Source organism: Cervus elaphus, chromosome 9, assembly GCF_910594005.1.
Source record: "Cervus elaphus chromosome 9, mCerEla1.1, whole genome shotgun sequence".
Lineage (NCBI taxonomy): Eukaryota > Metazoa > Chordata > Mammalia > Artiodactyla > Cervidae > Cervus > Cervus elaphus.
In genome coordinates this window covers 69,725,406-69,741,582 of record NC_057823.1, presented here as the reverse complement: position 1 = coordinate 69,741,582, position 16,177 = coordinate 69,725,406, and the positions used below count along the sequence as shown (strand labels likewise).

General features: G+C 42.8%; 1 protein-coding gene across 1 annotated transcript in view; it reads right to left on the bottom strand.

Moving 5' to 3' along the window:
- Positions 1-1,196: 1,196 nt before the first annotated feature.
- ITK (IL2 inducible T cell kinase) overlaps positions 1,197-16,177 on the bottom strand; it is a 63,468-nt gene continuing 48,487 nt past the window's right edge. The window contains exons 9-17 of the mRNA XM_043913409.1: positions 14,701-14,783; positions 12,578-12,711; positions 12,120-12,194; positions 10,343-10,514; positions 9,756-9,972; positions 8,418-8,482; positions 8,209-8,327; positions 5,090-5,247; positions 1,197-3,757 (exon numbers count right to left, since the gene is read on the bottom strand). Coding sequence (XP_043769344.1) covers positions 3,686-3,757; positions 5,090-5,247; positions 8,209-8,327; positions 8,418-8,482; positions 9,756-9,972; positions 10,343-10,514; positions 12,120-12,194; positions 12,578-12,711; positions 14,701-14,783 — 1,095 coding nt within the window. The 3' untranslated portion in view covers positions 1,197-3,685. The remainder of the gene's footprint in view (positions 3,758-5,089; positions 5,248-8,208; positions 8,328-8,417; positions 8,483-9,755; positions 9,973-10,342; positions 10,515-12,119; positions 12,195-12,577; positions 12,712-14,700; positions 14,784-16,177) is intronic.

The window sequence follows — 16,177 nt, the reverse complement described above, 5'->3', positions numbered from 1 at the left end:
TGAAATGAAAGGTACAGGGAGAATTATAATAACCCAGCTTTTGTTCCACTGGGATTTTAAGAAGGAGAATAGATGTGCCTTGCTGTCCAACTGTGGCTTAAAGACTCTGAATTACATTGCCACATGTCACCCACACAGGAGATGACAGTGAATGAGTATGAACAATAATCTGGTACTAGGAACAAGGCAGAAATCTTTTCCAGATTGGTTTCTCTTCCACCAGCTTTGCCTCTCTCAAATCCACTCACCACATTGGTGCCAGAATATATTTTTAAATGCAAATTTGACCTTCTCTCCTTGTTCAAAGACATTTTTTCTCTCTACAAGTAGAGTTTCAGCATTTGTGTGTGTGTGTGTTTTAAAATCTAGGTCCTTGTCTATAGATTTATAGCCTTAATTTTAATTTGTCTACTCCTTTTATTATCCTCACCCTTGCTGAGACCACACACACACACACACACGCACACACACACACACTCCTTATGTTCCAGCAATGATAAACAGATAATAGCTTCTCAATATGTTTTGTTTCCTCTATCCTTCTACCTGGAAAATACTTCTCTTATTTCTGCCCATTGGCTTGCCTAAAAATCCCATAATTCATCTTCAAAACTGAGTCAGATGTGATGTCTTCTGTGGTAGTGCTTCCAAAATTTTAATGTACATATGATCACGTGTAGATCATGTTAAAATGTAGATTCTCATCCAGTGGATCTCAGGGTGGAGGCAGAGAATTTGGGTTTCTCACAGGCTAGTAATGCTGCTGTTGCTGGTCCAGGGACCACAATTTGAGTAGCAAGATTCTAGAAAGTTTCTACTGACATTGCCCTTTGTCTGAGAGATTCCATCACTTTTTCTGAGCTCTTCTCTACTTTGACCTTATTTCTGTTGTTGTTCTAATTCCTGTATTATAATTTTGCTTGTGTATATGTTCGCCTTCTCAACCATACCTGGAATGTCTTTTAAAAGTAAAGACTGTGTCTTTTTCATTTTTGTTTCTGCAAAGACAAAACATAGGAAGGAACAAACAAAGGAACATAGGAAGCATTTGATATTTGCTTGATGAAAAAAATGTTAAGTGATATATAGTCTTTACTTGTCTGTGTAATGTGAAACTATATAACCATTATTATTTAAGGAAAACTTTTGGTTGTCTGACATTTGGCTAAATATGGACCCAGGCTATAGATACGATATTCACTAAAATGCACAACTTTATTTGCTAGACCCAGCCTTTAACTTGGTGAGCTTTACAAAGCATAGGAGATATTTGTAACATTTTAATTGTGAATGACTGTACAGTAATAAATATTCACTCTAGTAAAACATAAATATATAGTTTCAAAAGGACACAATGCAGAATCTATCAAATGCATCTAGAACCAAAACTTTGCATAGGGGAATTCCCTGTAAACACATGGCACCATTTTCAAAATGTGAGAGGGGGAAAAATGCCAAACAGGCAGGAAGTCCATTTTCCAGGACACTGAGAGCTAAACTCTTGACACGTGTTGAGTTAAAGCTTCAATGAATCTGAGCTTGAACAAGATAATACCATGCAGGGGAGAATCATTCTAAACCATACCACAGAAAATCAGTCAATTCTGATGTTTTCCTTCTAGGCTTGATGTTCCAGAAATCATCTCTAATTAAAGGGTCCAAAAAAGAATGCACAAAAATGCCAGAAAAGTAAACAGGGATGATTTTGGATAAGTTGAGGAATGTCATCTTCTGAATGATAGTTTTATTTTGAAGCTACCAGTGTCACAATAGTTATAGTTAAAAGTTGTGCGTCTGCATCACATGATTTAGAAAGAGTTGACTTCAACACCATCCAGTAATTGCTCTGAGAGTTTTATCTGAACACCGTAGGAAAATTAAATCTCTCTCACATCAGGGAATACCCTTCCTCAGAAAGTGTCCAAGAAGACCGCGACCAGTTCAAAGTTGAAGTGATAATTAAAGGAAGTTTTATACTTCTGCAGGAGGATCTTTTAAAGCCACTTTGAAGCCCATCTATAAACAGCTTCTTGCAGTATTCCTCTGGTGGGTCGAGTGAATCAAAGGGCTAATTACTCCTTTAATAACTCCAAAGTCATTAACTCTAAGGAAGGTGAGGATATAGATGAGGAAATAAAGATTCTATTCCAAGTTGAAGGGCTACATCGACAACCACACTGCTCTATACAGGATCAACTTTACTTGCTGATGGTGCTGTGTGGGCTTCTTTACTGGTTCTTCCCCTCTGCTGTACTTATCTCTTCTGCAATCTCTTTGACCCTCAATAGGAGGCGGTATTGAATAAAAATAGAGAAACTGCATTGGAGTCAGACAGAGGTGGGCTCTATATTAATACTTCCTAGCTCTGTTGCTTCAGGCAGGTGTCCAAGCTTTTCAAAGCCGAAGTTCCATTGTCTGTAAAATAGGATTGTTGATAATACCTCACAGTGTGGGTGTAAACTCAGGGTGAACTGAGATTCTGCAGATAAGTCCTGTAGCTCCGTACATTTGCACTTTGCATATTGAGGTGCTCAATAACAAGAGGCATCCTTGTGCATCTTGGAAGCCCCCGACTCAGTACCTGACTCAGTTTCCTTCCAGATGGTTTGAGCAAGAACAGACCTCTTGTTCCTCCCTTAGAATTTAGGGAGACTTGAAGTCTCAACCTTGAAGTTGCAAATCTCTAGGGCCGAAACAAGCTTCAGTTTCTCTGGCAGGCCACAGTGCCTGGCACAAGTCTGCACTCTGTTGATGAGGATGGAAGAATGCAGAGAGGGGTCTGATTGTTTACAGAAGCCATGGTTTCCCCCCGCACCCGCCCCCAGGATGCCTGCCGAAGCATTCGGCATGAAAGGGGAGGCAGAATCACCTGCTTGACTTGGTACTAAAGATGAGCATCCAAGTGGTAACAGCCTAAGGCATTTCCCTGTATCAGGTGATTCCATCATCTGATGCCCTCTTTCTGCCCAGACGCCAGATACCCAATGCTCCAGCAGTGGGATCAGAATTGTTCACCCCAGTCCATCATGCTCTCTTCAAGGAGAGAGGTGGCAGTGTGCTCTATGAGTAAAACCTCACAAAGCTACTTCTCAGCATATCCGGTCTCTGAGGTAAGCAGTTGTTCCATCATCCTCTGAGGCAGGAAGCTGTGGCTGACAGCATCACAGAGGCAGAGCTTACTCTTTGTGACTTTAATTAACTCACTAGTTCTCCTTGAGAAATTGTCATGCTTCTTGATCATCTCGCCCCATATTCTGGGATTCTGTATTGCTGGGTCAAATAAAGATTCCCTTGACCATGAACTTTAGGTCCATGTTTAAAATAATAATGAAGGTAATAATCCAGGGTCCTACACCATCTCTCCCTTTCTCTAAGAAGTGCAAGAAGTGTTGCCTTAAAGCTGTTGGTTGAGGTTTGTGCATTACGCAGGAGAAGAGGCCGGAGGAAGGGTAGGGACATCACTGCTGCTCTGGCCCCACTCCCAGCGCAGGGGCTGAGCCTTTTGCCTGTGGCCTGGCGCCAGCCTGTAGCAGGCCACTGCCTCCGTGGCAGCTTAGGGACTGGCGCAACAGGCCAGTTGCCTCTGGGGAGTCCTGGGCTGGTGGCAGCTTTTAATGCTCTGTGGAGGGAAGACCTCCTTCCCCCACTCAGGATCTGTAGCCCGTGGCCTAGCACTGAGTCTCTTTTAAAGCCCCAATTCTGCAATTTCAGCCAGTTGACTCAAGAGTCTGGAGAAAGGTGGCCGGTCTTCTGGTTTCTAGGAAGAGAAAGAAAGGTTACTCAGTGATTTCCTTGTACTTGTGTGTTATAGCTAATTCCAAAACAAACCAGAATTAAACAGCAATACTTTTTACTGATTTTTAAATATGTTTCTGTATATGTTGTATTTGAGGGCATTGTGTCTTAGTTGTTAACAGCGGCATTTTGGAATCAAAATATGTCCTGCTTTTGAATTTCAGCTTTTCCACTTAGCTGTGTGACCTTGAATAGGTTACTTAACATCTTTGAACCTCAGTTTTTTATCTGTAAAATGAGGATAATAATATTATCTATCTCATAAGATTGTTGAGAGAATGAAATAAAGTCATATATAAAATGTAACATAAATAAATGCTAAATAACATCAAAAAAGTAAATATTTGGGTATAAATCTCATAAAATGTGTATAGGATCTATGCTAGGAAAAATATAAAATTCTAAAACAAGATATCAAAGAAGATCTAAGTAAATGGAGAAATATTCCATGTTTGTGTATAGGAAGACTTTATATTGTTAAGGTTACATTTGTTTTCAACTTTTTCTATAGATTCAACACAATCACAGTAAGAATCGAGCAACTTATTTTGTAGATAACTGACAAAATGACTCTAAGGTTTATGTGCTGTGCTGTGTTTAGTTACTCAGTCATGTCCGACTCTTTGGGACCCCATGGACTATAGCTCACCAGGTTCCTCTGTCCATGGGGATTCTCCAGGTAAGAATACTGGAGCGGGTTGCCATGCCCTCCTCCAGGGGATCTTCCCAACCCAGGGATTGAACCCAGGTCTCCCGCATTGCAGGTGGATTCTTTACTGTCTGAGCCACCAGGGAAACCCCTAAGGTTTCCCCCCCCCCAAGGTTTACATGGAAAGGTAAAAGACTCAAAATAGCCAACACAATACTGAGCAAGATGAACACGGTTAAAGGACTGACACTCCTTGACTTTAAAACTTACAGTGAAGCTTTAGTAATCAAGAGGCTGTGGTGTTGGTGAAAGAATAGACAGATAAATGGAGTAGAGTTAGGATCCCAGAAATAGGCCCACACAAATGTAATCAGATCTACCCCCTTTTCCTCTCTGACAGTATGTTGATGGCTTGTACCATTATATTGCAAATAAAATAATATTTAAGATCTCTGCCAGCTCTTCTAGAGATAGGGAACTCCTTCAGTTAATAGGTGCTCAATGTCATTTTCTTGCTAATCTGTTTTGTCATCCCTACTGCCTCATCCTCTGAGAGGGTTCCTTTCTTTGAGGATGGGGGCAGACCCTGAAGTTACAGATTATAATGTGGGGGAGGGAGAAGGGGAAACCACTTCCTTTACTGACCTCTTTCCAACAATGATTCATGATCTGGTAGATAGGCTGGGAGGCCAGTCGGGGCTTGTATAACCGAAATCCAGTGGTGATGTCTTCTACCACCTCTGAGTTGCTTCGGTTTTCATATGGGATTTTGCCTTCACTGAATACTTCCCACATCAGCACACCTATGAGAAATAGTGAATCAAAACAGGTAGTGATAAAGTTCATAGATAACAAACAAACTCACATCTAGAAATCACAGACTCTTTGACGTTAAAATTCAAGTCTTTACCACCAGAAATTATAATGTCAAACCACCTAGGGCTTATTAGGCCCGTACTATTTCTGAAGAACAGAGATTTCCCAACTGAAGAATGTTCAAGCTCAGCCCTTTGTTATATCTATCTCAAATGCTACAACTAAAGCTTGCAGGGGATATAAACTCAAATGTCTGCACATGATGTAGATGAATAGAGTAAATGAAGTCTGCATAACAGGGACTAGTGAGGACTGTGGAAAACCAGAAGTCAAACTTCTGTCCCCAAAGGGAGAGCTGTGATTTAGCTCCAACAAGAATAGGGCAGTTGGGAATGAGGGCTCAGGATTGGCACATTTTTCTGATTTATTTTAAAAGGTAAATCATAAATTGGTAGTTTTAAAATATAAACTCAATTTGATTAAAAAAATACTGTGTTAAATAAGCAAAACTCTTCAGGTTGTCTATTTTTGATCTCTGATTTAATCACTTTTCCTTTTTTGCCTTCAGTAGAAACGTTACACTCAACTTTACTATGTACTCATATCTATTCATCGGATGTCAGAGTGGGAGCAGAACTTGCCGGTCACCTAATCCAGTAGTTTTCAAAACAGAGTCCAGAGAACTCAAGGGAAGAATTTTGCAAAATATGATCCCTCAAGCATCTGAAGTCTTGAAAAATCATCTCAGAAATTTGTTCCAGTGGCAGATCCTGGGGCCCAGTCCAGACAACTGGATGAGAATTTCTGAGAGAGCCTCAGAGGTGCCTCAGGAGTTTGGGGAAATTCAGTAAATAAGCTTATTTAACACCCCAAGATGCCAGGATTTCTAGTGAGATTTCTTTGGAAAATGGGGGTTTGCTGCTCAAAGCTGGCTGGAAAACAATTGCTTTTATGCAAACCTTGTGATACGTTGAGGAACTGAGTAAGGCCCCAAAGAGGTTAGTTGGCTTGTTTAAAATAGTGTAGTTCATTAGGGCAAAAACCTTAAAATGAATGACAAAGCCCAATGGCCTTGAGGCAGGCAGCGAGCTCTCCTCCATCCACATTTCTGTTTCTCAGGGTTGTCTCCCATTTTCTCACCCTTCCTACTCTGCTTCCATCAGTCAGTCTCATCTTTGGACACTTCAGATGACACGTCCTAGGAAGGGACAGACTTTAAGCTCAATCCTCTAATTATAAGATGCAGCAGCAAAGTCCTAGGCTGACAACCTGTGGCAGAATAAACACCATCCTGAGTCATGGGTGAATGTGACAAAGTGGCCATGGCTGTCAACGTTTCTTTATGGAACAACTGACTTGGTGCAACATGACCAGCCGTACCCATGGAGAGTGGCCACACCCTTCCTAGTTGTATGCACTGGGGAAAAGAGGATCTGAGGTTGCTCTAGTGCAGTTTTATTTCTTCTGAGTTCATTCTATACCTTCAGTTTGATTATCAAAGTCATAACGAGGCCTGTTGAACAGAGGAACTACTTTAAGGAACAACTTTTGTTGTTGTTGTGGTTTAGTAGCTAAGTCATATCTGTCTCTTTTGTGACCCCGTGGACTGTAGCCTGCCAGGCTCCTCTATCCATGGGATTTCCCAGGCAAGAATACTGTAGTGGGTTGCCATTCCCTTCTCCAGGAGATCTTACTGACCCAGGGCTCAAACCTCGGTCCTCTGCATTGACAGGTGTATTCTTTACCACTGAGCCACCTGAGAAGTCCAAGGAACAATTTAGAAGGACTCAAAATAAACATACCACTTGGCTGTTGGAAATGGATATTCTAAAGTACTGAAGAAGACTAATTAGTTCTTTTCCTAAGGGATTTAATTAGTCTTCTCCCTGGTTTCTCCTACTAGTCAATATACTTGGCAAATCTTCCCTTCATACAGAATGACAACATCAAACTCCAAACCATTCCTGTCCAAAGTAGAATCCTTCTTACACTCCAGATCAAAGAGGTTGTCCAGTATAGATTTGTGCACACTTTAATATGCACAGGCTATGATCTACAAAGATATGACGCTTCCAGCAGGAACATTTAGTGCTTCTTGTTCCACGGGCATCATTCATTCTTTCATTCATGCCCATTTGCACTTATGAGAAATCGAATTCCTTACCATGGCCAGCCAATTTCATTGCCTATATTTCTCCTGCTAAGTCAGTACTACCTTTTTTTTGGACACACCAAACATTGGCACTTGCTGCTGCCTTTGTTAGAGACACTGTTTCCTGGATTTTCAAATGGAGACATCTTCCTCTCATCATTCAGCTCTCTGCTCAACAGTCACAGAGAGTCTCAGAGAGGCCTTCCTGGATGGATCCTGCTATTTAATACAGACCTTTGCTCCATTTGCTCCATACAGTCACTCTTTGCCCTATTTACTGCTTTGTTTTATTCATAGCACTTGCTTACTACTCCCTGACTTGACTTTACACACATATTTGTTAGCTTGTTTATGTGACTGTTACCTCTCCTTAAAATTTGGCTCCAAGAGAACAGGAATCTTTTCTATCCTATGTAACAATGCTTTGTGAGCACCCAAATTAGCCCCTGGCATGTAGTAGATACTCAAAAAATCATTGTTGAATGAATGGGTAGTATACTTACTGAGGGTTAAATGTGGGAATAAGCATAATGTTGGAAAAAAACATGGTTCCTGCCTTCCAGGAACTCATATTCTAATCTTCTGATTCCTCCATCTCTTGATCTCACAGCAGCTGTCATAGTATCCTTTTTTTCATTTTTATTTTTACCCCCATTTCAAAAATAACCAAGAATAAATACAATAATGAGTCTGTAGACTCTCACCGGGATGCCTTCACCATCCCAGCAATTGGACAAATAAAACAGCTGTTGCACAGTCCCAGGTTGTGTGGGTGTGGGGCCAGAATGATACTCACCAAATGACCACACATCTGACTTGCTGCTGTAGCGACTGAAAGAGAAGACTTCCGGAGATGCCCACTTCACTGGGAACTTGGTGCCTGTGGAACTGGTGTATTGGTCATCAAGGACGAACCTGGGAAGAGAGAGGAGAGAGATGGTCCGAGTGTCCTGGGGCCCTGCGTCCCATTCCTGAGACTTTGCTGGTACCATATCCCCATGTTACCTTGTCATCCCAAAGTCAGACACCTTGATAACTTGGTTTTCCCCAACTAAACAATTCCGGGCAGCCTGGAGCAGAGACAAGCAAACAAAAGGATAAAGAAAACTTGGTGAGTAATCAGTAATTAAGGAGTCTCCTATAATCACAGTGCTTTGCTTATATGGGAGCAATAAGGAGCTTCACAAATGTTAATTAAGCATCACTAGTGTGTGATGGAAACTGAATGAGTAAGGTCTTTTTATCAGGGTGAGTAAATCTCATCTTTCATCTTCATTCCTGGGATCCTAATCAGAAGAGAAATCCATGGTGTTGTGTAACCAATTATAAGCTCCAGTGCAACCTGATGTTAACCTTAGGGATAGTATGAAGAAACTGTCATCCATCTGACTAAAGTAAGAATGTATTGAGGTTGCTAATTCTCTTAAAACTATTCCTCAATAGGGAGATGACATGGTCCCTAATTCATGTCACAGAGTGTCGGATTTGAAGACCCCTTCCTGAATCCCTTGGACTGCAAGGAGATCCAACCAGTCCATCCTAAACAAGATCAGTCCTGGGTGTTCATTGGAAGGACTGATGCTGAAGCTGAAACTCCAGTACTTTGGCCACCTCAAGTGAAGAGTTGACTCATTGGAAAAGACCCTGATGCTGGGAGGGATTGAGGGCAGGAGGAGAAGGGGATGACGAAGGATGAGATGGCTGGATGGCATCACCGACTCAATGGACATGAGTTTGAGTAAACTCCGGGAGTTGGTGATGGACAGGGAGGCCTGGAGTGCTGTGATTCATGGGGTTGCAAAGAATTGGATACAACTGAGTGACTGAACTGAACTGAACTGAACTGAACTACTGATAAAAGATCTAGTGAGTCTTAAGTTCTAATGTGCCTGCAAATTCCATGGGGTGGACATGTTAAAATGAATATTCCTGAGCCTCAACCACCAGAAATTCTGAGGTTGGTTCTAGGATCACCCCAATGTGATCCTGATAGATCCTTGGATAGCATCTTAAGAAAGCATGTACTTGTCAACTTCTCTTATTTTACCAAGAGGATGTGGAGGCATAGAGAGGTTAAGAGGAGCGGCTGTTAGCTTCATTTTGGAAGAATGTAAACTCCAACTCAGAGAGTGAAAGTTAGAGGTGGGGTTGGGAATAGAGCCCAGAACTGAGTCCCATGAGGACCTCCCACAGTGGGTGGAGGAAGGAAGAAGTTGCAACGGGAAGGAAGAAAGCTTGTGCCTTTTAATTGATTCTTGCGTTCCCAGTCTTGGTAGTTCTGCATTTCAGTGGGACATGCCCCTTCACCCTGAACTTGTAGGGTTTTGCCCTGCATCCTCTTACCAAGTCTCTGTGGATGACACATGCCTCTTCCAGGTAGGCCATGCCCTCACACACGTCCAGACACATGCCCAGCAGGGTCTCCGCAGCAAAGAGCCCCCTCTGGCTACGCAGGTAATCTGACAGGCAGCCGTGTTCCATGAACTCAAACACCAGGCAGATGGGGGCCTGCTCCAGGCATACTCCATAGAGCTGGACTAGTTTGGGGTGAGAGAGTTTCCTGGAGAAAAATGGCAAGAGTTGAGATGGTCTCAACTCAAAATTCAGTTTCCCAATACACTCCCTCCCTCAAACAAAAATGTCTCATTGAGCTGAAGAATGGCATGGACTCAGCTGGTGTGTGTGAGGACAACGAAGGTCAGTGTGACTGGCGTGCGTGGAACCAGAGGAGAGATGGGTAGGAATGTAGTTAAGGAGTGGGCAGGGCCAGACCGTGGAAGGCCTTCTCGATCACAGTGAGGAGCTTGATGTTATTCTCCATGCCATAGGAAGCCATCGCTGGACTTGGGTAGGGAGGTGGCATAAGATGATGTTAGAATGGTGTTTAAAGATCACAGTGCTCTCTGTGTGCTGTTGTTTAGGCCACTCACATCATGACTTCAGCCTCCTCAATGAAGTCCTCTTCTGACATAGCCCCTTCTTGAATGGTTTTGATGGCCACCTTGTCCTTGTTGAGCCAGTAGCCAAGATGCACCAACCCAAACTGCCCACTGCCAATCTCCTGCACAAAAGTGAGCTCCGAGGGATCAATCACCCATTTCCCTGGAAGAGAAAGAGAGGGGTTTCCAGAGTTGGCAAGCAGTAGATACGGGGTATAGGACTACCAGGAAACTATACTGCTCTATATGGAATGTTAGACTCTCGTTAATGTAGCTCAAAGATGGTATAAGCCCTTGTACTTAGAACTATAGATAGGTAAAATTATCTTCTTTCCCAAATAATAACGTAGAATATGCCCCAAAAACCATGAAAAAATGTGTGTGGGGATGATTACATGGAAAGAGGAAGGAGGATGGCATCACTTGAGAGATTAAAGTCAATCAAAGGGTTCTCAGGTCCCAATCATTTCCTATACATGATTGAAAATTGTTATTGTCATTTTTCATGTAGAGCAAATTTTATTTGAATTGGTCATTCATTCATTCATTTATCCATCAAGAGCATCCATTTTGTAGACAAAACTTGTTAGGCCTTAGCAGAGGTAAGGGTAAGGTAGTGGATTCCAAGAGGAGTGGTACAGAGGTGCAGGCCAGCACACGGTTTAGAACAAGGTAGGCACTCAACAAATGCTCAATAAATGAGTAAAAAGAATCTGAATCTCAACCTCCATGCTGACAAAAATGAATGGGTTCATAAAATACTCCCTGGGCTTCCACCCAGCATGAACACATTAGGATTCTATAGGTATTAGAGTTACTTTATTTTTTTCAGGAGGCTGAGGGACACTATCCTCTCCTGACGCTTGGTCTAGTACCATAAACAGTTCAGTTTCTACCTCTTTGAGGCAGAGACTCAACAGGAAACAGTACCAAGCACCCACAGTGTGCAGACATGGTGCTGTTTACAGATGAGGAGCCCATAGCGACATTTCTCAAAGTATCACCCTCTAACCCCTGGTGTCAGAATCACCCAAGGCCTTTGCTGAAAATGCAACTCCAGGGCCCAACCGTCAGGGATTGCATTTTGGTAGGTGCTGGGTTGGGGCCAGGAGTCAATACTTTTCATAAGCATCCTAGACAACTTGAATGCCCACTGAAGTTTGAGGACCACCAATCTAAAAGATACAACATGAAAGTTACATCAGCCTTCTCCTCAGCCAGCACAGTTTGGATCAGGGTATGTTTGCATCCCCAAATGCCTTCAGGTTCCAGGCAGAAAGTACAAGGGGGTGAAGTGGTTTCATAGGGGAGGAAGGAAAAGTAAGGCCCATGGCCCTGGAGATGTACGCCCTGCCTAAAAGCATTCAAAAAATTTTAACACAGTGCTATGCGGACACACTTCTGGATGCTGCTAGCTTATAGCACCTGCAGTGGACTGATAGCCAATAAACTAGATGATACAGACGTTCTAGAAGATAGGTAGGAACACAGTGGTATAGCATTGATTTCTCATAGCACTGAGTGGAGTGCTCTGTACAGAGTAGGTGCTCAGCAAACACTTCATTGATATGACCTAGATAAATGTGCATCTGTCTATCTATCTATCTTACACACATTATAAATGTTCATTTGTGTATACCATCTCCAGATATATAGTGTACTTGTTTAATGATCATTTTAAGTCTGGGGAAGTCCATTCACAATTTGCCCCAGACCTTTAGGGATGTGAGTTAGTGTAAATGAATACCATTCCCAAATGCACTCTTACCATATCTCAGCCCTGCGGTGACTGGGGCTTTCTGCCTCCAGGAGCAAACTGGATACCGGAGTCTAGTGACCAGGCCTGGGTTGATTAAAAAGTGAAAGACAGTCGTTAGAGCTTTACTGAAGCAGCCGTCTGAGTCAAATCACCAGGAAGAAAAAAGTGTAATCCAATGCAAGAGCTATTTTTACTCTGGAAAACAAATTCCAAAGCCACAATCACTGATATTACACTTTCCCTGAGAGGACCTGTAATATTGCAGGTGGGTAGGTGGTTGGTGAAATCTCATGATTCTAGCAGCAAAATCTGCTAATGGAAAGTATGTAATCAAATATTTGGCATCCTTTGGTATTGGTATAAATCGTTACTATTTATAGTTGGTTTGTCTGGAATGACGGGTGTTTGTCACTTTTCTCCATGTTCCCCTGCAAGGGCCCCCCTCTGCCCTTGTCCTGAGAACTCACCTCCTCCGTTGTGCTGGTGATAATTGATGAGGAGAGGGATGGAATCAAACACATACTTTTCAGCCACGTAATATCGCTTGGGGTTGTCATTTGTTTCTTTGATGTGATAATGCTTTATACAGGGGTTGTTCTCACTTAAACGAATGAGACATGCAGTCATTACTAAGAAGCAATGTTTGGACACAGAAATATCTACTGGTAGCAGTATCCTAGTAGCTTTGCTCTTTACCCTCTCACAAGCATGGCAGATATATTTTAACTTTTATGTCAGTCTTGACAGGTTGGCCCTGAGTGGTGTATGAAGGAAGATTCTGAGGGTGTGTCTGGACCCAGTTGTGATTGGTCCCATGATGGACTGGTGATGTTTCTCCCCAAACCACAAAATGGGGGAAGGTCTTGTATCCATCCCCCATGATCTTGTATCCATCCCCCAGGGGATGGCATGTTTGCCTTCTCTGCTGTGTGGATTTAACTAATCATCAGTACATGTTCAGAAAGCATCTCAACCCCGTTGTACTTATTTGACTTTGCATAGCAGAGTTAACATAGTTGCCTTGACTGCCATTCATAAACAGGATCTGCTTGCCAGGTTGGTACTTGGTTGGCTTCTGAGAACTTGGATTTCAAAAGGGTTTCCACCATTCTCTAACTGGTAAGGATGTGCCTAAATTGTTTACATAAACAATGAGGTTTATGCTCAACATTTACTTTTTTTCTGGGAGTCTCGAATTTTGCTACATGCCAGGCAGAGGGTACCTACATGACCAGCCACCAGTGAAAACTTTGGGTGTGAGTCTCTGGTGAGCTTCCCTGGTGACACCGTTTCACCCTGTTACGGCACTTGTTGCTGGAGGAATTGAGCACGTCCTGTGTAGTCCACTAGGAGAGGACTCCTGAAAGCGTGCATTTGGCTCTCTTTGGGTTTTGCCCCACGTGCCTTTCCCTTGTGCTGCTTTTGCTTTGTATGCTTTCACTGTAAAAAGTCTTAGCCTTGCACCATATCCTGAGTCCTTGAGCCTTCCTAATGAATCGCCGAATCTGGGGTGGTCTTAGGGACTCCCAACACAGACTTTATTTCTCACTCTTTTCCCATCATCCTTTTGGAGCCCCCGGTCCCCCAGCTATGGCAGAGGCACGGCCCCTTGGTGATGGGCATTACCTTTTTTTCTCAACCTTGGACAGACCCTTCCTCTTCACCACCTGGCTACACCCTGCTCTTGCTTCAAGTCTTACTGAGGTCCTTCATCCTCCAGCAAGTATTCCCTGCATTGTGTGTGATGCTCAATCATGTCCGACTCTTTGCAACCCCATGGTCTATAGCCAGCAGGCTCCTCTGTCCATAGGATTTCCCAGGCAAGAATATTGGAGTGGGTTGCCATTTCCTTCTCCAAAGTGTTTGTTCCCTGAGGACACCTTAAAAATTCCTTTTCTCTTACTGGACTTTGGTCATTGCCACACTGCTTAGTTCTTACTGACTTTCTAGATAGAAAAAAAATTGTGACCTGGCTAGGCTTCTGGACAGTTTTACAGAGAAGACTGCGGTCTGAGGAGCATAGACCAGCGGTGAGGGTCTTGCAGTCAACCAGCTGGAACATGAAGGCAGCTTGACCTCTGGTGTTCTATTGCCTCAGAAGGGGCCATCAGCTCTGTGTGTGAAAGGAGCATAGTAGTACCTGCCTTTGGGGCTTATTATGGTTGGAAATGACCTATAAGGTTCTTGCACATAGTAAGGACTCAATAAATGGGGGGTAGTTTTATCAGCAGAGCCAGAACTAGAATTCATTTTTTCTTGCTTGCAAAGTATCTTTTTGTTTTTCTTTGGATTAAGTTATAAACTTGTATTAAATACAGGACTAGATATTTTATTTCATTAGGGCTCTGGACTCAGGTATACTAACTGGGGCAAGAACCTGGCATACAGGCCCAGCTCTGTCATTTTCCAGTTAAGTGAGTTCAGTTATGTTGTTAATCTCCCTGGCCTTGGTTTTCTCAGAGGGATCAGGGACAATGCACTGTTTCTAAGGACCCCTCTGCCTTATCCACTGTCTGACATTGCTGTGTGTGGCTTGTTGATCACCCACCTCAGTACCATGCCTCCCCACTTTGCTGAGTTAGCACCATACCTTACGATGGCCTTGGTGAAAACAGACACGGTGTATGTCCCTGGAGTCCTGGAATCTCGTACCATAAAGGCTCCTTCTTTGCCCTGGAATGGTTAATAAGAATGAAAAATCAGTGATCAGGAAATCAGGTTTGTGTATCTAGCTCTACTTTCTTGCCCTTGAAAGGAGGAAATACCATAGGCCAGCTTGGCACAAAGTGGCCTCTCAGCAGTAATGGCTACCATTTCACATATTCATTCAAGAGACGTTTTTTGAGCTCCTACTGTGGGTCCAAGACTATTCTAGTGATGACATAAACAGTAAACAGAGGCAAACAGACGCAAATTCTGCCTTCCTGGGGCTCATTACAGATATTATCTAGCCCTGACCACAACATTGCAAATTAGATGTTGTTATCCTCAATTTCCTGATGAAGATGCTGAGTGCTGCAGAGCTGAAGTGATTTTCTCATGACCTACAAATGTAGGGAGCAGACCAGGAGTTTGAACCTTGAATGTGGTGGGTGAGCAAAATCCTTGATCATTCTACTTATCCATGGTGCCTCCATTCAACAAATGTTAGAAGCCACTTGTCCATTCCCCATAAGGGCACAAAATTTCTGTCAAGGAAGATTCATCAGTTCCTTAATGGGAATATATACTGTAGACTCTTTTTCAAGTGCTGTTTTTGCTGCAGGGCAAAAGGAGAAAGAACATGAAGCTGCTGGTTCTAAGAGGGAAGTGCAGAGAAGGGGGAATTCTCCAAAATATGCCCTCTACCCCACTGACATTTTGCCAGTGCTGATGAAATAAGTACAAACAAATGGAGACACCAGTTTATTCATTCCTGGTAGGACCTTTAAAAATCTTAACTCTGATTTTGAGTACTTTGTGTCCAATGCTCTGTTCCTATATAGCTGTCAGTCTGTGCTGGTGACATTTGCAAAACTTATTTCTGTGGTTCACTTAACTTAGACATAGTGAGGTCCACATAGATGGTTATCCTAATTGTTTGAATCCTAGAATCTCAGGGTTAGAGAAGGTCCCAGAAAGGTTTTCTACCCCAGAATTATCCCAACCTCAGTACTATGGACATTTGGGACGTAGTATTTTTTGGTTGAGGGGACTGTCCTGTGTATTATAGAATGTTTAACAGCATCCCTGGCCTCTATCAACTGGATGCTAGACATTGTCACATGTTCGCTTGGGGACAAAGTCGCCCTTGGTTGAAAATCACTGATCTGGCCTAACCCCCTGTGCCCTAAACTTTATTGATGATTACAAAATCACATGAAGAATCTAAAGCACAAAACAAGACAAAGCAAAACAATGACCACAAGCAGTTGATCACGCTCCTCTTGATACCTATACACTTAGAATCTCCAGGACTGGGACCCTGGGGCCTGAACTTTTAAAAGGCTTATGGACATTCAGATTTTGTCTCTACTGACTCAACCAAATATACATTTCTTACTTATAACCTTCCTGATGGGTAGTCT